Below are 27,932 nucleotides of genomic sequence, written 5' to 3'. Positions count from 1 at the left end.
TTGTCCTTGAGGGCGAGCAGCGTACGCTTGCGACGCTGTCAGCGGGATACCCTGCGCAGCGCTGAACCAAGGCTGGCGTAAGACCTTCCCCATGAGTCAAGGCGCCTGCCAAGGCTCTTCCCATACCTCAGAAACAACCGCTGAGCCGCTTGAACACTCAGAGCACTTCCAGCAGGTGCAACGCTTTCGACATCAACACGGTATCCAGGTCGATCGCTTCTTAACAAGGCGCGATGGCTACAAGAGCGTGTTCGAGAGCGTTCCGTGGGACCTCATACCGGACCCTATTCAAGCGTTCGTGCCGGATCTTTTCGAGCGATATCCGCAGTACAGCGACGTTCTCGAGCAGGTCCTAGGCGTGCTTTCGGAGCACTTTGGCGCTACGTCACCTACCGCAGTCCAGTGCCAGGCGGTACCGTTGCTTCTTGAAGAGGCTTTCGACGTACTCACCTGTGCACCCACAGGAAGTGGCAAGACACTTGCATATCTTCTTCCGCTGTTCCTCAAGAAGCAGTCGGGGTTGGTACTCGTTCCCACTCGGGAGCTTGCCGAGCAGGTAACGCGAGTTGCAGCACATTTCTGCGGACCTAGAGGCGTCCTTACGCATGAAATCCGCCGACTTTGTCAACCGAGTGACGTAGCCACCTGGTGGCAAGGCAGCGGTGAATCACCGGCATCCACAAATCGTAAGGCAAGCAGCGAAACAGCGACTTCTGTCCAACGTCCAGCGTCGGGACCTGTTCTTGTCGTGGCGACGCCGTTGACGGCGATCCATGCGCATGAGTATGGTGCTGGTCAAGCATCGGGGAGCGCCAGGTCTCCGTTTCCAGCGCCTTGCGAGACGATCATTCTAGACGAAGCTGATCGTCTGTTGGAACCCTCGCTGGTGCCGACAGTTGATCGGATTCTGCGCATTGTCCTTGAAGGATGCCAAAATGAGGGCGCATCCAGCAAACGACCACGCATACACTTCTTTTCTGCCACGATGCCACCCAATGCGGATGAACTTGCTCGCACGGTGTGTGTCTCGCCGCTGCGAATCAACATCGAAGCCAAAGGTGGTATGACCCGAACCGTTGCCTCCGTGGAGCAGCGGCTGCGGTTCTGTGGCTCAGGAAGCGATCAGGGCAAGCTTCTTGCGCTGCGTCAGATGGTCCTCGACGGGTACGAGCTTCAGCCACCAGCGCTCATCTTTGTGGCAACTCAACGAGCCTGCGAAGCTGTAGCGAAGGAGCTCCGCTTTGCACTTCTGCAGCATCTCATGAAAACTACTGCTGGCATTCCGCAAATTGTGCGTGAACGACAGGCCATGCTCCTGGGTACTCGAGTAGCTGCACTGCATGCAGCCCGAGATCGGGAAACACGGCGCCAGATCTTGCACCAGTTCCTAGTTGGCCAAATATTTTATCTAGTCTGCACGGATCTCGTAGCGCGCGGTATTGATTTCAAGTGCGTGAATACAGTGGTGAACTATGATATACCCGCAGACGGCGTCACTTATGTGCATCGCATTGGACGCGCTGGCCGGAACGGTCGCACCGGGAAAGCAATCACGCTTTTCTGTGCCGATGAGGCAGCGCAGGCGCGCACGTGTGCGCATGTGATGCGCCTCAGTGGCCAGAATGAGTCTGTGCCTGAGTGGCTGCTCGGATTGCCGAAGAAACCACGGAACAAGTCCAAGTCCAGGGGAAGCAAGCGAAAACATCTCGATCGATCAGAGGGAATGCGTGGATGATTAGCGACTTGAAGAGTCGCGTCGCACAGCGGCTGCTGCATACCCTTCCTGACACGAGCGTTGCCCGCGGCGTTTGATCACTGGATCGAGGAGCGCCAGCCGCGCCTCCTGGCGACGTCGCTGGGCATACGCACACGACAGTAGAGCGTATCGCGCGGTTCGAATGGTGGCCGTTCCGATGTCGTCGAGTGCCAGCCGAGCAGGGTCCGTGAAACCGGGAAGGCTTTCCCCAATGCGTTCCGTATACGAAAACAAGCATCCAGCTGGTCTGGAGTCCATCAGAAGATTCGTTGATGCAATGTTTGCGCATGTGATGCCCCTGGACATGCTGCATCTGGAGTCGACGCTGCGACGCAGCACCTGCGACAATGCATGTTCACAGGGACAGCTGCCGCCGTTCACATGCCCACAGGCAGGTTCGGATCCATAATTGGTATCTAGCTGTACTTATCAGGTCAAATATGTCCATGGATGATGCCCTGTGCACGCGCGCGCCCTGCATCCGCACACCATCGGTCGTTATATGGAATCTTCTTCTGCCCCGGGTTCTATCATCCCGCACGATTCCCGGGCAGCGCATCCTGCTGCGCTGCTGGTGTAGTGGTAACATGGAAGATTCCCAACTTCGCTTAATCGGAGCGTGCTGGCCTAAGTAAACGTTTTGTCAATTCAAAAAAAATCCGCACCATCGGCAGTGCGTGCTGGTGCGGATGGTGTGTACGCGCGCCGGCCGCGCGGCGGGATCCCCCGGGTCACAGTTCGATTCGGGTGTGTCGCCCATTCGCCAAGAGCAGGTACGTATCCATGGTGGTGCTTGAGCTCGTGCACTGGTGCTCTCGGAGTGCTTCTCTAGTGAGCAGTGATAGTGTTCACGCTTCACGGGATCAGTGGCGAAGACTGTGATCGAGTGCAGGCCCCTTTTTCATCAGAAGCTCACGAGGCAGATCATGCTTCCTGGTAGATGCGAACGCCTGACATCGATCCGCAATGCGCTGATGATGACGGGCTCCGCACTGCGCACTGCTCGAAACGGGGCCAAAGGTGTCTCTGGGCATCTTGCAGCACCGCGTCGATCGGATGACTGCCGATGTCGCTTTGCAAGGTGCCGCTGCCGCCGCCGCCGCAAACGCTGTGCCTAAGACGATCGGTCTGGTCACCATCAAGTGCTTCAAGGTACGTGCAGCTTCTCTGCTTCAGTACAAGATACGTCCTGGAATCATGTCTTGTAGGTATCTGTCTGGGCAAGGCGCGATTCCAAATACCCGCTGATCCGCATGTTTTGCGAATACACACGCGTCATAAACAAACGAATCCGACAAATTGAAGATCGCCTTTAGAGCAAGTTGGCAATGACGGCATGGCTTGCGTTGCAGACCTCAGATCGCTCGCCAGCGTCATGACTCGGGATGCGCGGTCTGAAAATTGTCCGCAGTTAGTCCGCTGCATCTGACTCACTCGATTCTGCAACTGCAGTTTGGCTCGCGTCCTCTAACACCTGCGAAATGTGTTGTTCAATGCATTCTAGATAAAACGGGAGTAGGTTTGCACGTTTCCAGCAGCTCTGCACTGCGTCGGTATCGTCGCGCTGTACCCGCTGCGTCCCGTCAGTGACCTGTTTCCCTGCATACAACAGTAAATGGTACTTTTCTGTCAATTTTTCCGGTGTGTGCACGTATACAGCGTAGAGAAGCTGTGAACCAGGTTTTGCTGATGGAAGCAGGACAGGCGAGTTTTCCGCAGTGGGGCCGCCCCAGTCCCAAGAGACACCAGCACCGCCCGTTCCGCGAGCTCCTACCGTCGTGCTCCCAACATCCTTTGCCTCCCTGAAGCGCAAGTTCGCCTCCAGGAAAGGTACCAGCGTCAAGAATAACTCCGAAACAGCGTCAGCTTCCTCGCTAGCGCCAAGGGCAGGGCCCGTTGCCACTCCGTCCGCAGTGCTCGCGCCGGAGGCGGTGACAGGTTCCTCAGTCGACCAGAGCGCGTGGTAGCCCCGTACCAGGTACACCGCCAGGAAGAGCTGCGGACGCGCTTCGATGTGGAACAGGATCCGACCACTCATGCATCCAAGCTACATAGTCGCCGCTGATGGTTTGCGGTGGTCAAATACATCGCCACGAATGCCCCGAACTCTTCGTGAAAGTGCGCTGCACCGGCGCGGACGCAACGCTCTCGGCATGCAGCGAGAAACTGAACATTTCTGGACCAGTGGCGTTCAAAACTAAAACGTTTCTGGTTTCTCCTTCAAAAAAACTGTTTCTTTCGGACTCGCTGAACTCTCGACAAGAGCCCATCATGTCCTGGCAGCAATACGTTGACACTTATTTAATAGGTTCTGGGAAGTGTGCGGAAGGAGCGATCATATCGGCTGGTGGAGACGGTGGAATCTGGGCACGGTCCCCGGGACTGCGGGTCACACCGGACGAAGTCAGCAAACTGTTACGAGCGTTTGTGGACCCAGGCGATGCAGCAACTTCGGGGATCCGTGTGGGCGGACGCAAGTACATGTTCTTGAGGAGTGATGGAGACGCGGTCTACGCAAAAGAGCGTGATGATGGACTGGTTGCGATGCGAACGCGCACGGCGCTCGTGCTGGCGCTTTACAGCAAAGGAACCGTTCCCGGTGAGTGTGCAACAGCTGTAGGTCGTGTTGCGGACTATTTGCGTCAGCACGGTTATTAACTTTGGATTCGATGGAGCTTTCCGTGTTTACATGACGTAGAGCGTGCTCTGTGCGACGGGAGGCCCCTGAGGTTGCGTTATGTTCGCGTCTATGTTGACGCGCGAAGAAGCAAGTTGACACGCAGACTAGAATGACAACACTTCGCCGCGATGGCACGCGTTCCTGTAGCACATACAAAAGATATGCTACCAAGCAAGACCTAGTTATCAACTGATAGATGCATACCATCGGTTTCTGAATAAACGCTTGGAAACATCGTTATCCACGACCCGAGTAGGATAGATCTGGCGGCTGCTCCTGCACTTGGTTCTGGTGCTGCTGATGATGGTTATGATGATTTCGGGTTCGTTGATTTCCAATGATCCGCGCAGCGGTTTATGTATCAGCACGCTCGAGACAGCCAAGCGCGCTGAAAGCACCCCTGTACTTCACCTGACGCATCTGCAGACGCCTGAGCAGTACACCAACATAGCCACGCACTGGTAAGCACCCAGTCCACGATACTCATCGTTCGAAGCGGTTCGCTGCGCTGCGTGACGCAGAAGCAGCCGCTCACGGGTCTGCGTACGCTCAACGAATACCCATCGATTTTGGGTGCTGCGGTACACACGAAAAGCGGCCGGTATGCAAGGCACCCAGAGACTTGGTGCGATCAGGTACCCAAACGACAGCATTCCACAATAGTCGCTATTAGAGGTATCAGGGTCCGTACCGAGCGCGAAAAAACGTTCTCGTCCGTTCCACTGTAACAAAGCGCAGCCGAGCCTCTACATCAGCATTCCAAGCCGTGGCGTTCCGCGAGTTGCTGTACACTGATGCTTCGATCGTGGCTGCAATCCTTCCAATAAATGATGTGCATCGCTGCAGCAGTTGCTGGGGTCGTTACACAGATGCTGGGTACGGAAAATGGTCGCCTTGCCTCGCAAGGTAAGCTCGAGCATCAAGAAAAAAGTCCTTGCGAGCCTAAGCGTTATCGGGTTCAACAGGTTACCTCATCAACACGAAATCCGTCGTAACACGGGACCGAGTATCTCGGGAGCCGGCCTATGGAGGTTCCTTGCCAGGGAGGCCTGCGAACAAGGCACATTGCGGCGACAAGGCCGCTCTTGGTCGTCGACCTCAACCATAGCGTACCCCAGACAGACAGACAGACAGACTAGCACGTGAACTGATCCTGGATCTCGTCTTTTATCGGATTTTGGCGAGCCATCGCAGCACCGGACCATCCGACGCTAGTACCGAGAGCGCTTCATGAATCTCAGGTGATGAACTATGCAGAGAGTCTCAGGTATTCGCATAAGACACGCAGTATGTACAACGCCATGTCATTGTCCGAGGCTTCCTTGATCCCGCTTGAAACACGCAACATCCACAAGGCCAAGCAGACGTCAGCGAATAACGTTCAGGAGACCGGCCTCGTCTTGAGGTGCGAGCATCGACCACACCCCAAAAAGTCATGTCGTTACCGGTTCATGCTCATGCGCTCGAAGGCATGCGATTCCATTCCCGAACTCGATGACGTTGGCATGCGCACGGCGGCAGCGAAGATGCGAACGTGAACATCGTGTCGTGCTTTGATTTCAAATTCTCGATGAAAAAGCACATCTTCGGCGCACAAGCCCATCACCCGGGTATCGAGCACCGCGCGCTGCTATACAACAAAAGCGCTGCGGTTGCTTCGCGCTCCGTCCAAGCGTAATACGCGAGCTCATTTCCCCGAGTCAGCGCTCGGTGCTACTGTAACCATTGAATCCATCGCGGACGCATCGAGTAGACTTTCCAGACACTCTAATACATCATCAACCCGCTCGACAAAGGCATCTGCGAGACTATTCTTGCGTCCAATAGTGCAAGTGAAGAGGGTGACGTGCCTCTGCGCCCTCGGCTCGTCGACCAGCTTGGGACTCGTTTTCGGATTCGTTTCTCGGACACCGACATACTCCATGCATGCTTCGAACATGCGCTCGTCACTCTTATCATCGCCCATGCAAAGGATCCAGTCTGGCTCCTCTATTTTGAGTTGCTGTAGAATATATCGCACGGCGTTGCCCTTGTGAATACCCCGCGGATGCACGTAAACAATATTCTTGCCGCTGAGTACCTCTAGTGGTGTATGCATCAACGATTCTTCCAAGTGTGCGCGTAGCTCTTGCGCTTGGAAATATGCAAAGTCCGGATCCGCTTCCGAGTAATGCCAGGTTGCAGAGCTTTCTTTGATCTGAGTAAAAGATCCCGGTGTATGGTCTTCGAAACGCAGCATGATGTCGATCGCGGTGTGCAAAGCGCGACTAAGCACCTCGGGATCGTGGTCGAAGAGCGGTTGCGTCCACATACGGGATAGAGGCGTTGCTCTCGCAGGTCCGTAAGCACCGACTGCTCCAGTTCCAGAACGAGGCTCCAATAGAGCCGTCTTATCGACTGGGCTCCGCAAGGCTGGGGCGGTGTCGTGCGCCACGGCCTTGACGGCCGCTGGTCTCATCCGTGGATCAAGTCGCTCGGGGGCGCTGCCGCTGCCGCTGCCGCTGCCGCTGCCACTGTCTAGCGCCGCAAAGGCATCATCTGGCCAGCAAAAAGCATAGCCCTGTTCTGCAACGAGGCCGCAACCGGTTGCGGCCAGCCAGCGATCCAGGGTGGCCCTCTCTCGCCCGCTGATAACAAAGACAAGCGTCTTCGGGTGCTGGATAACGAGCTGTCGCAGCAGCCGCTGTACGCGTGCCTCCGGTTTAGCGAGCTCCGGATGCGAGTGATACGCCGACAGCGTGCCATCATAGTCGAGCAGCAGCAGTCGCCGGCGAGCAGCACGGAAACTGGCTGAAAGCTGCTCGTAATCAAGCCGTCGATATTGCCGCCGAGTTTCCGTCGTTTTCACCAAGTCCGTAATGATGTTTTCAGCCCATCGATCCGCAGTGTGCATCTGCACGTATTTCGAGAGTTTCTGATACCGCAGTTCTCGTTCCATTTTTGAGAGCGCCATGGCCCGATGAAGCGTTTCTGCAACCTCATCAATGCTCCACGGATTGCAGAGTACAGCGCCGGGTAGCGAATGCGCTGCGCCGCAGAACTCGCTCATCACAAGCACGCCGCGTTTCTCACCTTGACAAACGGCGAATTCATACGACATGAGACCCATACCTTCGCGAAGACTCGTAATCACAGCAACATCCGCGATCGAATACAGGACAACGAGATCCTCCAGATCCGGCTCCATGATGCGAACCATGATGGGTAAGTCTTCGACCGTTCCAAAGCGTCCATTAATGCGGCCCGCGAGTTCTTCTACCTCCGCTCGAAGCGCCAGATAATCACTACTCGCGCGTTCATCGACAGCGTCCAAGCTCAGGTCCGGAGCCGACGGGACCACCACCTGCAGCAGCACGGCCCTCCCGATCCATTCTGGATGCGATTCGAGTAGTTGCTCAAAAGCTAACATTTTGTGTGGTATCCCCTTGATGTAATCGAGGCGATCAACACCCAGAAGGACCGTTTTTCCAGCGAAAGGGCCCTCAAGCAACCGACGCTTGCGCTCCTGTACCGCTCTGCTTCGTGAAGCGGCGATGAAGCTCGTACTGTCAATGCTGAACGGGTAGATTCCGACGTGAACCTCTGCCCCGCGATTGTCGATGCCGTTAGGTCTGGTTTCCAATCCCAAAAGTCGCGAGCAGACACTGAAAAAATGACGAGCATAGTCATAGGTATGGAAGCCGATCAGATCCGAAGCAAGCATCCCCTCGAGAAGCGGCCTGCGTACCGGCAACATCCGGTAGATCTCACTGGACGGAAACGGTGTATGCAGGAAGAATCCAATGCGAGCATCAGCCTGACGCGAGCGCAACAGCTGTGGTACCAGCATGAGCTGAAAGTCATGGACCCAGATGAGATCACCAGGCTGGCTCTCCCGAGAGATTGCCTCGGCGTACAGTGCGTTCACTCGACAGTATGCGCTCCAGAGCTCTGAACAGAACGCCCGCTCCCCTTCCACGCCAACTGGAATGTAATGAAATATGCGCCATAAAACGCTATTGCAAAAGATTTGATGCATTCGGCACAATTTTGCGTCAATGAAGAGAGGTATGAACCCATGCTCAGCTAGAAGGATACGCCGCGTAATGTCCTGCTGCTCAGCGCTGAGCTGTTGTATCTGCATGAGTTGCCCGATCCATCGAATCGTATATTCCTTTCGCAGATGACGCAGCGATGCAAAAAGCCCGCTGGAGTTCAGCAAGATTTTGGGTTTGTTTTTGTTTTGTACCGGTGAAAAATGGACCTGTACGGGCAAACGGTGCGACACAATGAAGAGCCGTCGAGGTTTCACAGCGCCGTCCACGCCCCCAGTCAACTGGGCGGAGGTCTCTTCCGTGCGCAAAAGCGAGGTTCTTGCTTCTCGGATTTCGTTCAACTCAGCTTGAACTTGCTGGATGCAGTTCAATAGATACTCTTCTACGAAAGGCGCATTGAGATCGATGGACTCGATCTCCTCAGGGGAGCGAATGAGACTTTGCAAACTGTAGTTTCTGGCCAGGCCCGAGTCCGTGATGTCCGCCTGAGAGTACGCCTCACGCTCCAGACGCTTTCTATCTCGAACCGTGTTGAGGTCAACATCTACGTCCACACCGACGCGCTCTGTTCGCAGCAGAGGGTTAGCGTCGCCAGAGCTGCAGAGCTGCCCACCGCGCTGCAACCTGCTGCCACCTGGTGAGCTCAGCAGACTTGCCAGGTTTCCAGGGCTGCTCTTTTCCCGTTGTACTGCGGGGCGGTCCACCATGGACACTGCAGCGAGAAATACCTCCGACCTTGACTGGAAACAGTGCACTAGCCGTGCATTTGGTACTCAGCTGGACGTTGATTGGACGCCTCAGCGCTCGTGCGATGCCGCAGGTGCCGTTACGCACGCGACGGCACTGCACCTGGGTACAGCCGTATCGGTGCCGAATGGAAGCGATCTACTGACATTACTTGGGCGAAGACGATCAAGTTCTAGTTGTGGTCACTGTTCGTGACACCAGCCTTGGTTGGCTACTTCTCCGACTGCTTCCTTTCTCTCGATGTCTCGCTCTTTCGGGTCTGGCGTAAAATGCGCTGGTCTCGACTTTCTATCAATGGCCGCTGTCGGTAGTCCAGGGATGTTGATGACAGCACTCAGGAGTCAGTGTCGTCGCTTTCGACACTTGACGATGCATTTTATCCACAGGCGGTTGATGCGATCTACGAATCGCTTGCCACATCTATCGTATTTGTGTACAGCCACGGTGTTGCATTCGAAACGGCGGCGGTCTGCTATGGTCAGGCTTTCGGATACATCGACGACACCGGTATCGCCCAGTGCCGCCCTGTGGCGCGTGAACGCATCCTCCATCGCTCGATGGTTGCTATGGACAGGAGGAGCAGGCCTGCGTCGCTGCGCTTTTCCGTTTCTGCTTCCGATGTCGTGTTCTACGATCACGGCAATGTTCTGGATGGCCCCGGGGGCGAGTACGCTGTCGGCTGCAGTTGCAAGCGGACGCGATTTCATTCAATAGAGAATTTACGGAATGCGATAGTGTCCTTGATAGAACAAGTAGTAAATGGAAAATCCAGTGCGAAAATCAAGTCGAGAACTCCTGATCCGTTTACGATCTCTTCGTGCAACCTGGTTACACACGTCCTAATAGACGCGATCGCTGCAATGACGAGAATCCGAGTCCAAGACCCCTTTCCATACAGACAGAAGAGTCGGGAGCGTCTCGGGACATATACAGCGAGAAGTATCAGTCCGGCTTCGCGTGTTATGCGGTCAATGGACACAAAGAGATGCGTAGTTGTCTTTCGAACGGAATCGATTACGTGACGTGACAAGTCCAGTGAAGTTTCTTCATGAGCTTGAGATGAAGTTGTCAAGCAATGACGTCGAGTATTTCTCGTCATCAACCCAGAGGCACGAATCGCTGCATTCACGACTTGCCTTGAGACACACGGGTTGAAAACGTGAAGAATGCGTGATTTGCGCATGATCAACGTATGCAAGAGGAGAAGAATGGAGGCTTGTACCTATGGATTCGATGATGGCGTCGGTCATGTCATGAACCTTTTGGTCGACTGCATCCCGAAACACCTTGGAATCGATGACAGAACGAAATTGAGCGGCGTAGAGCCGAAGAAGCCACTCCAAAAAGACGACCGAGAATGCTAAGGCTACGTACGGATCCTCAGCCCCATATTGCCGCACTTCGAACATCGAGGTTGTGCATCAATAAAAAAAAGTTCGGGAAAGATCGTGGAGCGCGAAGTGACCGAGCAGTTCAGTGTGCCTTTTCAAGTGACGCGGGTGGAGCAACGTATCGTCCAGTTCGGCGCACTCAAGTTCTTAAGCAACGGCTGCATCCGTCGAGTGCCGTTCGGGCCGAATGCTTTGGAGCAGTGGAACACTCCTGATCGATAGGTGAACTGAATCGGGCAATGAATTAGAGACTGTCCGGCGCTTCTGAGCTTTCGAAGGTCGGAGGTCGCACCATCATTTGAGGAGACGGGACAACTGCACCAATGATTACATCATCAAAAAGTGTTTCCTGGTTTCGCACCGCGTGTCACGTCTCTTTCCCGACCAGTTCTAGCGAAGAGAAAGCTTTGCTTGCGCGGGGTTTCTTTTTTTCTTCAAATAATTCGGCTGGCATTACTCCAGCAATGGCGTTCTAGATTTCAATGAAACCGCTTTGAAAGCGAGTAAGACCCATGCAGGTTCATGCGCCTGAAACGCTGACAAGTGTCGATTTCGCTATTTGTTCTGGTCTGGGCATGGAAAAAGGATTTCTAATGCTGCGTCGCCCTCGGGCGGAGGAAATTATGGTCGTCCAGTCGATAACAGCAGCACCAGGGACAAAGTTCAGCACTGAGAAATACTCCGCACTGTGCGAAGTCGAATTTGTCGATGCTGAGGGACCTGTTCGCTACGTCCTCTTCGCTGGACCATTCAGCGACAATAGATGCGAGTCGGCATGCAAGATACGGATCTTTGAAGCATTAAAGCATCGTCACGCAACTGCCGAGTCACCAGTAGCATATGGAAGCTCTGCGGCGCGCGCATCTATTCGCTGAACGGTACGTTGAGCCCCGGGATGCTCCATGCTGGAAGCAGACACCCAGCAAAAGGCGATGTCGTCTAGTCGCTCCAGCCGCCCGAACATCGCGCAGAATAACTCGGTAGCCACGAACGGAATCCGATGATTCGGAACACATGTGCTGGTTGTTTTGCCGGAGTAGAATCGACGGGTTCAACGCTTGTCCTCTGGTCTCGCAAACGCTCCCAGTGCACACAGAAGTGCACCAAGCAAGCACAGTTGCACAGCCGTGATCATCGTCCTTCGCCCGTATTGCGTTCCTCTGCCAGGTGCGTGTCATCAAGTGCTTCTTCGCGGTGTATAGCTGACAGGTTCGAAGTGTGCTTACTTTTAAAAAATCTACGGAAAAGTTATGGATATGGTAGCCGGGGTATCCTGGAGGCCCGCCATCGCCGGGTTCGACAAAAGCGAAACGAAAAATGCCCTGCTTGACGACTATCGAGCGAAGAAGAGCAAATGACGAACAGGAAGAAGAAAACGAGGGTAGGTACGCGAGAAAAAGTGCTTCCCCGACTAGGCGAAGAAGAGACTGTAGTCGCACTGAGGGCACGTGTTCGATGAATCCTCGCACTCGTGAGTTAAACCCGGGGCAATAAACGCATGGAGTTCGTGAACCGGGACTTCAACGCCGCCATCAGTATCAGACGATGTGTGGTGCCGAAGGCGAGACCCGAGGAGCTGACGAGATCCAAAATCGTGGGGAAGCGTCTCAGAGTCGAAATGTACAAGGGGAAAATGAACCCGGTAGGAGTCGGCCGGTCAAAAAAGGCCGGGTGGCATCTGCGGCCGGATATCAATGTACCCTAAATGATCGTAGAACATTTTTCGTTTCACAGATCACCTTACTGAATATCATGTGATGCATTCCGTGCTGGCAGCGTGTCCAGCGCGCGTCTTCTGGCTCTTGGATGGTTCACGGTACTCACGTGAGCATGCACAAGCGACGTGGTGCCTCATTTCCTTCTCGACAGTGGAGGCAGCATAGCGTTCGAGTTGCGCATTCCGCCGCTGGCGCCCAATACATCCACTGGCTTGCAGCCCGCAGACGCCCTTGGACTGGAACGGCGCCAGAGCGAAGGTTGTCGTCTATCACCTAGCAGATGCGGTGAAGTAGATGCACCGGATGGTCTCGTAGTCGGGGTCATCCGAGCACCGTGGTCGTTCCCGAGGCCTAGTCAGGGCGCTGACGGCAAGTCGTACAAGAAGAAGCGCCCATACGGCCGCAGATGCCCGCACACGTCAATGTTGCGTGTCGCGTCATGCACGCATCGAGCCGACGCCCGTCAAAGCAGCAAAACAGCGTCGTGTCTCCGTTCGACACCTGCGACTGACACCATACCCCCGCAGGGCAGCAAGATCAATCGGGCCTGTGGTCTCGTGGGTAAGCCCGGTATAAAGCAAGCGAAAAGTCGGTGCTTCTGCGCAACAAGTGAGGTTTCGTTCCAGATCACCAGCAGCAGCAATCATGTATCCGCAACACCTTGCCAGATGCAGTTAGTATACCCCTTGAAGAGAACAATATCTGCGCTGGCGATTGCGTGCAAGCATGTCACGGACAGTTCAAGTGAGGGCGCATCGTGCGCATCAGCGTCCCAGGTCGTACACGTGTCCCAGGTGGCATCCGTGTCGCCATACATGCGTGCTGCGGCACGCTGTCCGTCGGTGCAAGTATCACGGAACAGAGACTTTCTTTCGTGGTTTCAATCCCCTGGAAATTTCTACGCGCCAGAGTCTCGGAAAAGCCGTGAAGCGAGACCTCAGCTTTCTTTCAGGCAGTTACGAAGCAAGAAGACAATCCCAGATGAACCACGAGCCTTCCCCAAGCAGACCCTCGCCTGCTTCAGGGCTACTACATTCGGCTGTAAAACGCGGTCATTCGCAAAGCGCTTGCCCTAGGGCAGCGCAAACGACGGACTTGGTGGCTGAAAGCTCCGCGAGGCCAATGAATCTGGACCATCAAGAATCGGAAGATCTCGATGATCCAATGAATGCGAATCGAAACTACTTGATGGCGATGGATATTGCGACCGGACTCGCGGATATTCTCTGGAGTGAGCGCACTGTGACACCAGGCCTGCGCCAAGTCGTTCGTTCGCTTACCGGCGCTGACCAGCGTGAACAATTTGTTCAGTTCGTCGTGAGACGTGTCGTGCAGAACGGGAACCGGGGATTTCCTCGCGTTGCAGACGCATCCACGAAGCAGTCTTGTAAGCTGGAAAGGACCACATCGACGCGTGATGGCTCAGAAGACCGCGCAGGAGAAGCCACATCTGGGCCTGCCCGTAAAGAGCGGCGCACGTGCGAAGCACCCTGATGCGCCCGCAGATATCCTGCAAAAGATGGACGAAGCCAGCGCCGACGCCCCGCAGCAATCCGAGGGGGCGCAGATGCACCCATTCTGCCAGCTGCGACAGTGGGAGCATAGACCGAACACAGGTTACCGTCCAGCGACCTGACCGGTCGTAGTGAAGCGGGCAAATTCTCCCGCCGAACGGATACACCGGTCAGTCTGGTTGCAGGTGCTCTTGGGCGACGCTGAACGCTGCCGGCATCTACACGGATATCGATTCGCACCGTCGACCAGCGGTCTTTGGCTCTTGTCGCCTCGATGGCACCGCTTCAAATCAGTGACCGTCTCGATTGCAGTTGTTGGCATAGATTGAAACCATTCGGAAAACGCCGCTGCTCAATGATGTTCTTCAAGTCGACGAACGTTTTCATCTCAATGAGGGCACCTGTGGATCCTCCTGAAGGTCACCAGCAGTTGAGTGCACCGGCGATGCCTCATCATACTCCGGAATGTGTCCGTGCGCCTTCGCCATGGGCCTCGAGTCCAATTGGAACCAGGTGCCATATGCTGCATATACAGACCGTCAACGAGAATGCCATGCCCAAAGTAACCCGGTAGAAAATCCCGAAGTGCACCAAGACCGTAATATGAAACCAAAGCGCGATGCTGCGATGTACAGGTGAATAGATTCGACGAATGCTTCGACCAACACACGGCATACCTAGCGCGTTCCCAATAAAGACGCTTTTCGCCCCAGGAAACATCCCGGCGGCTTTGCATACTTCCACGCAAAGCAACGCAACAGCGCGATCCGAGCTCAAGGCGTCGATCGTCTTGTAGCGGCGGTCCAAAATTTATCGGTACGAGTACGAATCAGGAAGTGCTTCGAGTACGTTCGAAACTGCTTGATTTCCGCAGCAGCATCCAAATGGAATGATCAAATGGTCAATGCTCATTCCCAAAACCTCACGTGGTAGTGGCTACTGGTTTCGGTACCGATTGAACCATAGGTGCCTCGGTTTGTGCTGCCAGTCCCCGAGAGCGAAACCATCGAAGCGTTCGCTCTAGGCCATCCTCGATCGAAAATCGCGGATTGTAACCCAAGTCTCGCCTCGCGGCTGCACAACTTACCCGACGCTCGCAGGTTGCGAGCAGAACACGTCCTGGGGTGAAATCCGTTGAAAGTGAACGCCCTAGTAAACGCGCGACCGCATCAATGAGCACCACGAGCCATGCAATGGAGTAGACCAGAGCGAACGGCAAACGATGCCGTGGAGGCGGGTATCCCAGACCTTGCAGGATGGACCCCAGAAACCCCCAGAAAGAGCGTGGGTCCCCATTGGTTATGAAGTAGGCCTTACCAGTCAATTGTTTGGCACGCTTGTCACTTTCCTGCAACGCCTCTGCAGCAAGATAGTGCGCTTCGGCAACGTTCTTCACGTAGGTCCAGTCCATAGCATTTCGCCCAGAGCCAATGATATATTTCATGCGACCCTGTCGTGCCCTACTCACTAGCGTCGGTATAAAGAGGGGGTCATATTCGCCGAAAATGCCCGATGGTCGGAGCGCAACTGCATACAGTACTCGTCGGGCAGGATCCGTAGACGATGAGCTCGCTGTCTGCAAAACCAGCTGCTCTGCTACCCTCTTCGTGTACGTATAAAAGTCGATATCCTTCTTAGCAAGCGGGGCAGACTCCTCGTCAACGTCGATGAGGTCGAGTCCGGCGAAAACAACCGAAGCAGAGGACGTGTACACCAGATACCGAATACCTCGTTCGAGACAGAATCGGATGACTTGTTTCGTACCTTCTATATTAACGTATTCCATCAGCTTGCGGTTCGCAGCGTTCGCGGCCGTCGGCGACGCCGTTGCACAGTGAAACACAGCATCGATTCGGGGAACGCTTCGCAACGCTTCCCAGAGCGCGTCATAGTTGCCTATATCTACGCTTATGTCACGAACTTGAGAGCGCAAACTTTTAACTAGCTCGCTTTCCGAATACTCCGTGAAAGGAAAGAGCTTCAGGTCGACAACGATGACGTTGTAGCCCCTCTCTACCAGCAGCTCCACGAGATGCCGTCCGAGAAACCCGGAGCCGCCTGTGATCAGCGCCGTTCGTGGCTCGGGTGTTTTCGTGGCAACCACACCGGTTGCGTTTTGTCTGGCGTGACCGCTTCCCGCCGCTGCCTTGCGGTTGGTAGGCATCTGCTTCGACGTCTAGGCTATCTAGCAAGGCGCGTATCCCGTATGGCAGCGAGAAAGAGAGCAAATCGCTGCGCGCGCTGCACTGTGGCATACGAAGCATCTGCAACAGCAAGTGCAGATTTGATCTGCTCTTACACCCATGTTCGTATAGCATGGAACGAGTCGACTTTGCTATATCGTGCTGACAAACTCAAGTTTGGGCCTGTTCCCGCTGTTATCAATTCTAGCTTTCATGGGGGTTTTCTGCGAATTCCTCCTTTCCTCCTGTCTTATCTGTAGCTCTGCATGCGCCGGTGTCTCCATTCCCTCAGGTGCGATTATCATCCGTGGAAGGAGGTTGATAGCAGCTTGCGTCCCGATGACGCTGCCTCCAGCTGTTGTCGGTGCGTTTCATGCACAAGCTGAACATGCGATCTAGCCTTGCGTCGCACTTTTCATCTTGTTTGGACGCAGCCTCGGTACGCCCGTGGCAGCGGTGACGCGTCACTGTGGTCAGGTGTTCCCATATGTTCAATATAGAGTCTTCTACGAGCGCCGCCCCGTGTCGCATGAAGACTTCCCCTATCGCTCGGCACGTGATCCTGACGGGAGCAGAAGGCGCCCCGATGATATACGCCTTCCTTATCTCCTCTCAGTACCGTACGCTATCTTGAAAGGTTTTTTATGTGCGATGTCCTCGAGGACAACGCTGTCCATTGCAGAAGCGAGAACACGCAGTTCTGTACCGCAGAAAATCAGCGGAATGCGATGCTGCTCATGGTGAAACAGAGACCGAAAGGATAATCCAGACTGACGAGCAGGTCGAGAAATTTCGATCCATCTATGCGGATATTTTTGCAAAGTGTTGTCGTTGTCTGTACTAGGAGCGATCGCAACGTTGACTCTAGTCCGAGTTCGAGACTGTTTCTCATGCAGTCAGAAGAGACTGCAGCCCCTGGGGCCGGATCCCGGGAGCAGTTTCGAGCTGCTCCTTTCGAATGCCGCTTCGTAGATCGCTGCAAAGAGAGAGGGATCCGTCTTCCGTACCGAATCTATGATTGGACGTGACAAGTACAGAGAAACCGTCTGCAAGAGCTTGTTATACTGTTTCACCTCAATTTTGTTTCACCCCCGCTGTAGTGTATGTTAGGCGGTGGAAATCACGATGCAAGGTACTGCATAAATCGAAGACAAATTGCCTGCAGGATTTATCTTCTTCATTGAACCGCGCAAGGAGGACGGCATTCATCATTCATGTCATTCATACCACAGTATTCAGATGGTTGAGGAACACTGTAAGAAACAAGAATATTCGCTCCGCACCAACAACCCGATGCTCTCAAAGCTTGCTCGTGGTCAATGGTAGAAAACGACCCGATAATCACCATACGAGAAGCATAAGCGACGATAGAGGCTACCAAAGGCGTCTCTGTTTCTCAACAGGTTCTTCGTGTGGCGCACATTACACTGGGACATAGTCCCGCAAAAAAGACCTGGCTCACGAACGCGCATCCTCCATCGAAATCACGACGACAGCGTTCCTGGAACGTCGAGATCGGTAATGTACCGCAAGGACATCGGCTTGTTTTCTTCTATCGATAAGGCTTGCTTCGGATAAAACGGTTGGAACGTATATGGGTATTCGCAGAGAAGGAGCCTGCTATATGTTCGATCGAACTCGAAGCGAACTAAGACATCATCTATTCTAGCTACAATGGATTCATTTTGCGGCCGTAGTTTCTCGAGTGGGTAACCCTCATACAACAGCACCCACTTTATCGAATCATTGAAGACTTTACCCTGACACTTGCCGACATTCCTCTATTGGAGAACGTGGCATTTCATCATTCCCCTTGCGTTCGAGCTCTTGCCGATTCTATCGGGGCAGAGCATCTTTTCATTCCTCCATACAATCCATAGCTCAAGTGCATCGTATGCGTGTTTTCTATCGTAAAACGTAACGGTCGTTCCACTGGGCGAATCGCTGAAGCGCTCAGCGCACGGTGACACCGGAGCACATGTCGTCTTTCTTCCGCAAGTCCTTCGCACTCCGTGAAGGTCCTCACCTAAGGGCATAGAGAAGTGCGTTCATTTTCAGAAATGCACAACCCCAGGGAAAGTTGTGGGCATGGAAGTCGGGGAACCTGGAGCACCGTCATCGCTAGCTTCCGGGCAAATAAACGAAGAGAATCATCTTCTCTTCGACCATCGAGCGAAGAAGAGCTAGTAATGACGAAGAAGAGGAGGTCGATGAGAGATCGACTTGAAAAGATTTTTGCCCGACGGGAAGATCACAAGACTGTAGTGGCAAGAAAGGCACGCGTTCTGGCAGTATTTGCACTGGTGAGTCCAGCCAGAGGCAATAAACGCAAGGAGTTCATGAACAGAGTCTTCATCGACGCCATCAGTATCAGACGATTTGTGGTGCTGAAAACGAGATCCGCGGAGCTGCGCCTATCTAACTTCGAGGGGCAGCCTCCCAGGCTCGAAATGTGCCTCGATAACCTCAAACCGATAGCAGGCGGCCCGTCAAAGAACGTAGGGAGGCGTCTGCGCGTGGGTATTCATGTAACCCCACATGGTCATTTGGAGATTCTTTTGGTTCACTGATCAAACATATGAACGCGCCAGGTGACGACGACATCATGTTTTGTTCCGCCGTCGATTCAACGAAGCGAACTGTTGCACTGAAGAATTGCCCTGAAATAGAAAGATGGGAAACTTGAAGCATGCGTGTTTTGTGCATGCCGCACAGAACAAAAGGAGAAGCAAGAATGGTTGCACATACGAAATCTATTCGGATATGAGTTCTTTCGCGTACCCTTGTGACAAGGTGTCGCGAATCATCCTGATTCCGGTGACATAACGAATTCTGGCGGCAAAGCGTCGAGAAAGAACCACTTCGAAAAAACAACCAACTATTCAAAAATCACGCAGGAATCCGTAGAGCCATATTGCTGCAATTCAAATGTCCAAGCTGTCCATCTCAAATACATTTCAAGACAAAGCAAAAGTCAGGAACAGAGCGGGCTGTTCAGTGTTCCGTTTGAATGCGGCACGAGTACAGGAATCGTCATTGCATGCATGCATGCCGCCCAGGAGGTATGTTGCAGCAGAGTCCTGCGGCAGGCGATCGTGCCGGCATGCTGCACCCGAATACCCTGCTACCCGGATACCTGACCCCGTGCTGGAATATGGACGTCTCAAGCGAGCATGCAACAGTGAACGACAATGTCGTTCTGTCTCTGCGAGGTGTACCCAGCAGCGCAGTAGCCAATATTCTCGGCACGTTCGGTCGGTACGGCATCCAGCGGATCATACGTACTGGCTAATGTCCCCAGGGAAAAGTCTGTGAGGTGCTGGCTCGCAGAACTTGAGGGCATGCTGTGGAATCGCGGATGCTTTTCGCCGGAGACCGAGACCCATCGTGCAATCGGAGATCCGCTGGTAACAGTAAACAGCCTTCAAGCACACCAAAAAAAGACGCAAGGATTCCCGTATCGTTGTGTAGCCGCTTTAGCTCTTGTGGCAGCGTTACGAAACGTCAGTCGTGCAATGCGCATGCCGTCTCCGGAGGTCGGGTGCGTGTAGCGTCATCCATCGCTCGCTACTTGCGAGAAGCGGCTTTTCATGATTCTGCAGTGTGATGACAAGCGCATTGGCGACGAGCACCGTTCCATAGTTCGAAAGGCGCAGACAAGAGCCGGGCCCCACAGATGCACCATTTTTCATGCGAATATCTTTGGCTAGCTTGTTGCTCATATAAAATCCTTGATTCACCTGAGGCAAACTAGCGATCATCACCGAAAAGAACGCCGTGAGCTCCACATCATCCCATGGGACTTGCGCTGCACCAGTTGTGATTATCTTACAGAGTTAGCAAGCGTGGTCCTCTCCAGCGTCCCGTGCACTAGCGTGCCCTTCGTCCGACCAGAGAGCGTCATGATGATCTGGGGCCCTGCGCATCCGCGACAACCCAGGTACAGCAGGACTGCTAGCTCTTTGGATGCCAATCAAAGACAGAAACTAGAGTCCAAACCACGAGACTCCTCGGAATGCGGCTGCCAGGGATCCTGACTCTGTACACGTAGCATCATCTCCTCGATCGCGAGTTCGTCAAGCGGAAGACCCGCAGCAGCCGCAACAAATCCCACAAACGGCGGTGATGGTGCTCCCGGTCGGGATTTAAGCTCCGGATGGAACTGCGATCCCAAAAAGAAGGGATGCTCCGCGCGATTCAGCTCTGCGATCTCCATTCGCTGTCCTGTTTCATCGCGAGCAACGAATCGAAGTCCACATTCTTTCTCCAGGCGATCCACGTATTTGGGGTTCACCTCGTATCGATGGCGGTGCCGTTCCATGATGAACGGTTTTCGGCCGTAGAGTAACGATGCAATGGAGTTGGTTCCATCGGGTTGAAAGATTGTCTTACGGGCACCGAGTCGCATTGTACCGCCCATTCTAGTCTTGTCTACTTCGGGCATGAATACGACGATGGCAGGATCGGCATGCTCATCAAATTCGGTGCTGTTAGCCTTCGCGCCATCAGCGAGGCGCGATCGCGCCAACTCCACCGCAGCCAGCTGCATGCCAAGGCAAATGCCAAGGTACGGGACTCGATGCTCCCGCGCATACCGAATCGCTGCCAGCATGCCTTCAATGCCACGACAACCGAAACCGCCCGGAACCAAGATTCCATCAGCGGCGCTCAGTTCGCGCCATGCATTCTGATACGCCATATGGCGCTGCGTCGGCGAGCCGTTTGGCAGCAGTCTCGAATCACCCGATGCATCCACAAAGTTCTCCAGGCTCTCAGCTGCGATCCAGTGAATGTGAACCTTGCGATGGAGAGCCATGCCTGCATGTTCAAGCGCTTTGATAACGCTCAGATAAGTGTCCGCGAGACCCGTGTATTTGCCCACAATGGCGATCCTGCACTCGCCCTGATAGCTATCGAAAGCAGCCGCCATACGTCCCCAGCGCTCTAAGAGGACCGGCAGCCGCCAGCTGAGACGCAGCGCCGAGATCAGCGCATTCGTGACACCCTGCTCCTGCATCATCAGCGGTATTCGAAAGGTATTGCTAACGTCATGCAGGGAGACAACGGCTTCTACAGGAACCTGTGCAAAAAGTGCAATCTTCGCACGCGTCTCCGGGAGCAATGGTCGATCGCTGCGACAAAAGATGAGCTGCGGAGGTAACCCCAGGGACGCAATCGTCGAGCACCCTGCCTGCGTGGGTTTCGTCTTTTGCTCGCCAACAACGCCAAGACACGGCACTAGTGAGACAAAAGCAATACATACATTCTCTTGGCCGTGTCTATAGCGAAGCTGTCGCAACGCTTCCACGAAGGGGGCGCTTTCGATATCGCCGACTGTTCCCCCGAGTTCAATAATCACGACTTCGGGTGGAAGCCCCGAATCGTCAACTCTCTCCATCGCTGCCGCCATTATCTGATCCTGTATCAAGTCTGTTAAATGGGGAACCACTTGAACAGTGCGTCCGAGGTAATCGCCTCGTCGTTCGCGCTGAATAACTTCGGAGTACACTTTTCCTGTGGTAATGTTATGCCGCCGAGTGAGGTTCACAGACAAGAAACGCTCGTAGTTTCCAAGATCCAAGTCAGTCTCACTGCCGTCATCAAGCACAAAGGTCTCTCCGTGTTCGAACGGCGACATGGTGCCCGCGTCCACGTTAATATACGGATCGATTTTGATCGCAGATACACGCCAACCGCACGCTTTCAGCAGGACACCTATCGAAGACGAGGTGAGCCCTTTTCCGATGCCGCTGATTACCCCGCCGGCAACAATGACAAACTTGAGTTTCGGGTCGATGGAACCATAGCGCTCGGTTCCGTTGCAGCTGCAACTTGAGCAACCGCCGCCACTCATCCTCGTGTCACAAGCAATCACGTTACTAACCACAAACTGCGTAAAGCTATATCAGATCCGTGCACACAAACCCTGCAAAGATGAAGAGCGCAAACCACGCTCCAGAGAGTTGCAGCGTGGCCTGCTGACTCCGCTGGCAGTGCACGCACCTGCAGCCGCAGCACTGCAGTGTCCTCGTCACGCAGCGGTCACCAAGGTGCCCAAGAATACAGTCTAAGGCGCAATCAGAAGCCAAAGCCCGCCAACCCCGAGTTTCAGCAGCAATATGCGCTGGATGTTGAGGTTTGCAAGCCCCCGGCCCCACGCTTCTCAACCTGATTCGCTGCACGCACTTGAGGCGAAGCAGTGAACCTGGAGCGCGCGACGCATTCGCGGTGGCAACACCCGCGGGCGCTCCGTCGACGGCGTTTCCCGCGTGCACGCATGCACGCATGCACGCACACCAACGTCATTGAGACTTGGCGGGAAGGGGTCGTTTGTGCTACTTCCCTGCGGATCATCTACGCGGGAATCGCTTCCACAAACTTGCTCTATAAGCGATTCACGCATTCCATACCATGTATCTTGAGCGGCAATGAGTAAGATTGCAAGAATACCCGGGGCATTTCGCGAACATGATCACGAACTACTTGCCATAATCGCATCTGCGCTGATCGAGTGGATGCACAATCTATATGTCGATCGTGTATGTTCCACGAAAGAGCGTGTTTCAGAAGCGTACGACCACGCATTCATCAAACAGTCCCGCTCTGTCTAAGAGGAAGCGATCACATGCGTAGGCAGCGGCGTTCTGCTGAGCGTGTTAGCATTTCGCGAGTCGGTGCGTCGACGACCTCGCCCAGTTACGAATAAATCCAGCTGAATGCAGGCGTCACAGCAGCCTTCTCTCAACGATATCGAAAGAGACCGTCCACACTGGCAAAGCACCCTCGCCGGCGAATCGAAAACGGCGTGGATTGCTGAGCGCTTGCAGCGCTGCGCTGTCCTCGCCGAGAGCGCGGGTACCGGTGCGGCAACACAGAGCACCGCGAAAAGCGTTCCTACACATCCGCCCACGGATTGCCCCTTTGGAATGCCATGAAAGATACCATTCGGACACGGACAGGACAGGCATCCAAATGCGCCTCCTTTCTCGACGCCTCGCCAGCGAATGCAACGCGAGAACGCTTGCGATCACTCGCCGCAAAATCCGTTCGCGCAAGCATCTAGATGCTTACGATATCGACACTTTGTCTGGATGACTGGCGTTAGGGGCGCCCAGCGAGTCATGCGCGCGCACACACACACACACACAGAGGGAAAGAGAGAGACACGTCTGCCCGGATGCGCGGATGAGGCTCCCTTCTGTGGACACGCACGTGGATCGCGCGCGCCTCAGCGGCATCCGAAGACACGTGTCTGGAGCGCGCCTCAACGCCGTCGCGGAACGGAAGCGGCAGGCGGCGATTTTTTTCATGTACAAAACGTTTGCTTAGGCCAGCGTTCTCCGATTATGCGCATTTTTCTTTTCTTACTTTTTTGGGCAGGCGGCGATGGGCGGCGCGCGTCTGGCCTCCCCTGCTGCATACCCGAGGGCGCGCATCGCGCGATCGATCGCGACTGCCTGCGCGTCACACTCGTGTCACACGATACGCCATAGGCACCGGAGGTCCAGCTTGTACGGACGTTGTCGAAGCGGCAGTTTGCATGGCCCTGGTGTCGTTACCTCGCGACTACGTTTGTACACGTGGCATATGAACGATAAAGAACAAGCAGACGGGAAGGATTGTGTGATGTTTGAGGTCGTTGTGGCCAAGTGGCCGGGTTCGAAGGATGTTGCAGCAGTTGTGGAGCGGTTGAAAAGTCTTCCCGAAGTTGAAGCTGTCTTTCCGGAGTGCACTGGAGCAGAGGTAAAGTTGCGCGTGCGTACGTCGCCAACAGCGCTGTACTCCAAAATTATAGAGTTTTTACAGGGAGAGCTGCCCGCGGTACAGATGACGCTGCGCACGCGCATCTTCCAGATAGTGCACCTTCAAGTCGAAGGCCTTCGTTGCGATGGATGTGCTCGCAAGGTCACTGCAGCGTTGGAAAACGTGCCGGGAGTTGTTCGGGCACATGTCCTGTTGGGTCTCAAGCGGGCACGCGTTGCTTTGGATCGCCAGGTGCCTGTGTCGGCGCTGATCCAGGCGACGAACGCCGTTGGTAAGCAGGTCACACTCATATCAAAAGACGTGGAAATGAGTTGTATCAGTGACGCGGATGATACCTCCGAAGCGCTCCGTTATAACTGTGGTTGCGGAGAACCGAGCTGCGTCGGCGCACTCGAGCCGCGGCTTCGAGGTGATGCGGGCGTTCGCGTGAACCGCGAAGAGCTGGACACCATGGGATGCCTGGTGAATCCAGTGGGCATCCTGGATCTTTCGCAAGCTGCTTGCGGTTGTGGAAAGCGAGCCTCGACTCGTGCGTGTTGCTCATCGAAATCTCTGAAAACAATGGCCGTAGACGAGAGCGCTACGACTGAGAAGACCTTGAAAAAGGAAGCGCTCCAAGACAAAACAAATCTTGTCCGTACAACTTTCAGTGTTCGTGGTATGTCGTGCGCTACCTGCGTTGGTGCCATAGAGACCGCACTTCGTCGTCTAGCTGGTGTCCAGAGCGCTTCTGTGACGTTGCTCAGTCAGAAGGCAACAGTAACGTATGATGGCAATATCGTAGACGCCGGCCGGATCCAGGCATATATTGCGTCCATCGGCTACGGCGCCGAACTGCAATCCAATGAGACACTCACGGATGGGTCGGCATCGCATCCGAATCGAAGCGGTACCGTGGCGGGCTCCGACCGAATGCCATTAGTGCTATGTTTTACAGACCGACTCAAAGCGGACGAGGCAGTAGCTGCGCTCCAAAGGACTGCTGTGGCGAAGACATTCAACCTAGTCGAGCAAAAATCCACAGGAGAAATGGACGCTAACGCGGCGCTTCCTTGGTGGCAAGCGCTTTATCGTCAGTGGCTGTGCATGCGCAAGCGGCCTGCACCGCGCTACGCGCTCCATATATGGCCGAGAGATGAGCAATCTATCACGAATATCAGCAAAAACATGGAGGTTTCGCCAGAGGCATCTCAACTGAATCCATACGCTAGAATCGTCGCTGTTTTGCAGAGTGCTGGCCTCGGTGGCAGCTTCGACATCAAAGATGCACCCAATGCCGCTAAGTCGCAGGACCCCGCTGAGACATTGGCAGCGCGTCTACACCGAGAGGCGTTGGAATGGTTGGGACGTTTTGCCTTCGCGCTGGTGTTTACGATTCCTGTACTGGTTATCAGTACTGTTCTAATGAATTTACCAATGCCACCGCCTTCCTTGAGGGCTCAGGTTGGCGGCTCTGCGCTCCAGGTCGGCAATTTGGTTGCCCTGGTGCTCACAACTCCTGTTCAGTTCATTGCGGGCTATCCTTTCTACAGGGGCAGCTACTACGCGCTGTTGAAGAGGCGTCGAGCGAACATGGACGTGCTCGTTGCGTTAAGCACATCCATTGCCTATTTCTACTCGCTGATTCTCGTGATTCTGAATGGCGCCAATGTGCGGTTTGGAAGCGGTCCCGCATTTGACACGAGTGCCCTCCTCATTACCATTATCATTCTTGGTAAGTGGATGGAGACTGTGGCAAAACGCCGTGCCGCATCGGGTATTGAGTCCTTGTACGCGTTGCAGCCGCAGCGAGCCTTTTTAATGGCCCGTATAACACAACGGTCAGATGATGCTTCCTGCACCAACGAGGGTTTGAATGAGGTACCCCAGGAACCTTGCGAGCGGAAGCCCGCGGCGGAGCGCGACACCATTCCTGGACATCCGCCCGAGCCGCTTACTGCCGGCATACATACTGCCCAAGCAATGGAGAGCACCAGCGAGCCTGCCGTGCGAACCTCGGATGCTTTGCCTGTATCAACTGGGAAAAGTGGTAGCCTCCCGGTTGCCAGCGATGAGCAGTATCGCGGCATCGGAGATATCGACGCAAAACTGCTCGACGTTGGCGATATTATCGGAATCAAACCTGGTGAACGATTTCCCGCAGACGCGATTGTACTCGAAGGAAGCAGCACCGCCGACGAGTCCATGTTGACTGGCGAGTCGATGCGCGTCCCCAAAGGCCCCGGGGCTATCGTCTACAGCGGCACCGTCAACGGGAGCCATCCGCTCATTGTGCAGGCGACAGCCGTGGGCGCTGACGCGACGCTTTCGCAGATCATTCGTCTGGTTGAGGAGGCACAGGCCCAGCGAGCACCCGTAGAGGCCATTGCAGACGGCATCGCCGCTGTTTTTGTTCCTGGGGTTCTCGTGATCGCCCTGGTCGACTTTTTGGTGTGGATGGCGCTCGCCCAAAGTAGGGTGATTCCATCGAGTTGGTACAGCGGCAAGGGCGGACCAGTGCCATTTGCGCTTCTGTTCGCGATATCCACCCTGATCATTGCCTGTCCCTGTGCGCTGGGACTCGCCACGCCCACCGTCATTATGGTGGCGACGTCGCTGGGAGCACATTTGGGAGTCCTTTTCAAGAGCGGCATCGCGTTGGAGGCGCTGCGCAGTGTCCGCTGCATTCTGTTCGACAAGACGGGGACGCTAACCATGGGCAGACCTGCTGTGACACGGCATCTTCTTCTGCAAGAGCTGGAGCCGTCCATCGAGCATGGCCCGTCTTCGAGTGAGCGGGAGGAGGCATTGCTTCTGAGTATCGCAGCAATTGAGGAGCACTCCGAACATCTGCTTGCTCGCACATTGCTCGACTATATTCGCCAACGGATTCCAGATGCGGTACTGCCGCTTGCTCGCGCGCTGCATGTGGAACCGGGCCTCGGCATTCAGGGCATCGTCGCAGATCACACGGTTCATATTGGCTCTCCGACGTGGATCTTGCAAGTTTGTCGAGAGACACCCACGGATTTCGCGGATACGCAGGCGGTACCCCTGGAACATATCGAGCAGAAACTCCGTGCAATCGAAGCTGGTGGAGCAACGGTGGTGGTTGCGGCACGGAACTGGGTGCCGCAGGTTGCCTTCGCCATTGAGGACCCCATCCGACCAGAATCGGCTGCAGTGATAACGACTCTGAGCAAACGCCTGCACATATCGTGCTGGATGGTAACTGGGGATCAGGCAGCCGCTGCTCAGCGTGTAGCGGAACGAGTCGGTATCCCTACGACACGCGTGATTGCTGGGGCCTTACCATGGCAAAAAGCGCAGGCGGTTCGCGCATGTGTGGAAGCAGCCGAGCGCGGAAAGTTGCCGAAAGCGGCTGTGGGATCGGAGCCAGCACCGCCCGTGCCATGGATGATCGAGGCGCTCCAGGCGGAGTCGCCAACGCAGGATAATTCATCGAAGAAGAAAGCATGGCGTCATCGGTATCGCGTGGCTTTCGTCGGAGACGGTCTCAATGATGCGCCTGCACTTGCAACGGCAGACGTTGGCGTCGCGATGGCCGCTGGGACCCAGGTTGCAGCCGAAGCCGGACAAGTTGTCTTGATGCGGGACCAGTTGTATGATCTATTGGTCGCAATCGACCTCTCTCGTGCTGCATTCCGCCGCATCTCGCTGAACTATGTCTGGGCACTTGGCTATAACCTTGCAGCGTTGCCACTTGCTGCGGGGCTATTCTACCCGGCATGGCAGCAACAGGTTCCACCATATATTGCTGCGATCGCCATGGCAGCGAGTTCAGTCTGTGTGACCGTATCGAGTATTCTTCTGGAACTCTATCGCCCGGCTCGGTGGTGCAGGTTGTCTTCGACGGTCCACAGCCCAGCGTTGCGCAGTTCGAAACACGAAAGAACATGAGAATCCTCAGGCTGGCGGAGATCGCGAGTACGGAACGCGCACGCGCGTCTACTGGTCGTGCATGCGGGTGCGATTTTGTTGGATGAAATGGATCATAAATGGATTTAATGGACAGTGTAAACGCTGGGGTGTATCTGTCTCCAGGTCGTATCGCCGCAGCTGCCGGTCTCGGTAGCAGCACTGCCTATGCGTTGTATGCTTCAACGGCGGATACGATTTCAAACGTTCCCAGGCGCTTGTCATGC

General features: G+C 54.8%; 6 protein-coding genes and 1 non-coding gene across 7 annotated transcripts, besides 2 other annotated features; 4 read left to right on the top strand and 3 right to left on the bottom strand.

The window, feature by feature from the left end:
* Window positions 1-91: 91 nt before the first annotated feature.
* CYME_CMP222C (probable ATP-dependent RNA helicase ROK1) lies at window positions 92-1,735 on the top strand (the record flags this gene model as incomplete). Its single annotated transcript, XM_005537821.1, has 1 exon — window positions 92-1,735. One exon carries the CDS (start codon window positions 92-94, stop codon window positions 1,733-1,735), a length of 1,644 nt encoding a protein of 547 aa, XP_005537878.1.
* Window positions 1,412-3,845: a sequence feature (possible transcribed region).
* Window positions 2,267-2,357, top strand: CYME_CMP360R. Its single transcript is given in 3 exon segments — window positions 2,267-2,283; window positions 2,297-2,314; window positions 2,322-2,357. It is a non-coding gene; the product is annotated as a tRNA-Gly (tRNA).
* On the top strand, window positions 3,821-4,414 carry CYME_CMP220C (similar to actin-binding protein, profilin.; the record flags this gene model as incomplete). The annotated part of the gene is made up of 1 exon (XM_005537820.1): window positions 3,821-4,414. The coding sequence occupies one exon, from the start codon at window positions 3,821-3,823 to the stop codon at window positions 4,412-4,414; it is 594 nt and encodes a 197-aa protein (XP_005537877.1).
* Window positions 4,415-6,123: 1,709 nt separating this feature from the next.
* CYME_CMP219C (alpha,alpha-Trehalose-phosphate synthase) lies at window positions 6,124-9,177 on the bottom strand (the record flags this gene model as incomplete). Its single annotated transcript, XM_005537819.1, has 1 exon — window positions 6,124-9,177. The coding sequence occupies one exon, from the start codon at window positions 9,175-9,177 to the stop codon at window positions 6,124-6,126; it is 3,054 nt and encodes a 1,017-aa protein (XP_005537876.1).
* A 2,471-nt stretch (window positions 9,178-11,648) lies between these two features.
* Window positions 11,649-13,832: a sequence feature (possible transcribed region).
* A 930-nt stretch (window positions 13,833-14,762) lies between these two features.
* CYME_CMP217C (probable NAD(P) dependent 3-beta-hydroxysteroid dehydrogenase) lies at window positions 14,763-16,004 on the bottom strand (the record flags this gene model as incomplete). The annotated part of the gene is made up of 1 exon (XM_005537818.1): window positions 14,763-16,004. The coding sequence occupies one exon, from the start codon at window positions 16,002-16,004 to the stop codon at window positions 14,763-14,765; it is 1,242 nt and encodes a 413-aa protein (XP_005537875.1).
* A 3,992-nt stretch (window positions 16,005-19,996) lies between these two features.
* CYME_CMP216C (CTP synthase) lies at window positions 19,997-21,877 on the bottom strand (the record flags this gene model as incomplete). The annotated part of the gene is made up of 1 exon (XM_005537817.1): window positions 19,997-21,877. The coding sequence occupies one exon, from the start codon at window positions 21,875-21,877 to the stop codon at window positions 19,997-19,999; it is 1,881 nt and encodes a 626-aa protein (XP_005537874.1).
* A 1,532-nt stretch (window positions 21,878-23,409) lies between these two features.
* On the top strand, window positions 23,410-27,687 carry CYME_CMP215C (copper-transporting ATPase; the record flags this gene model as incomplete). The annotated part of the gene is made up of 1 exon (XM_005537816.1): window positions 23,410-27,687. The coding sequence occupies one exon, from the start codon at window positions 23,410-23,412 to the stop codon at window positions 27,685-27,687; it is 4,278 nt and encodes a 1,425-aa protein (XP_005537873.1).
* Window positions 27,688-27,932: the final 245 nt, after the last annotated feature.

The sequence above is a fragment of the Cyanidioschyzon merolae genome, chromosome 16 (assembly GCF_000091205.1).
Source record: "Cyanidioschyzon merolae strain 10D DNA, chromosome 16, complete genome".
Taxonomy (NCBI): domain Eukaryota; phylum Rhodophyta; class Bangiophyceae; order Cyanidiales; family Cyanidiaceae; genus Cyanidioschyzon; species Cyanidioschyzon merolae.
The sequence above is the reverse complement of the archived record's forward strand: the minus strand, read 5'-3'. Positions and strand labels throughout refer to the sequence as shown.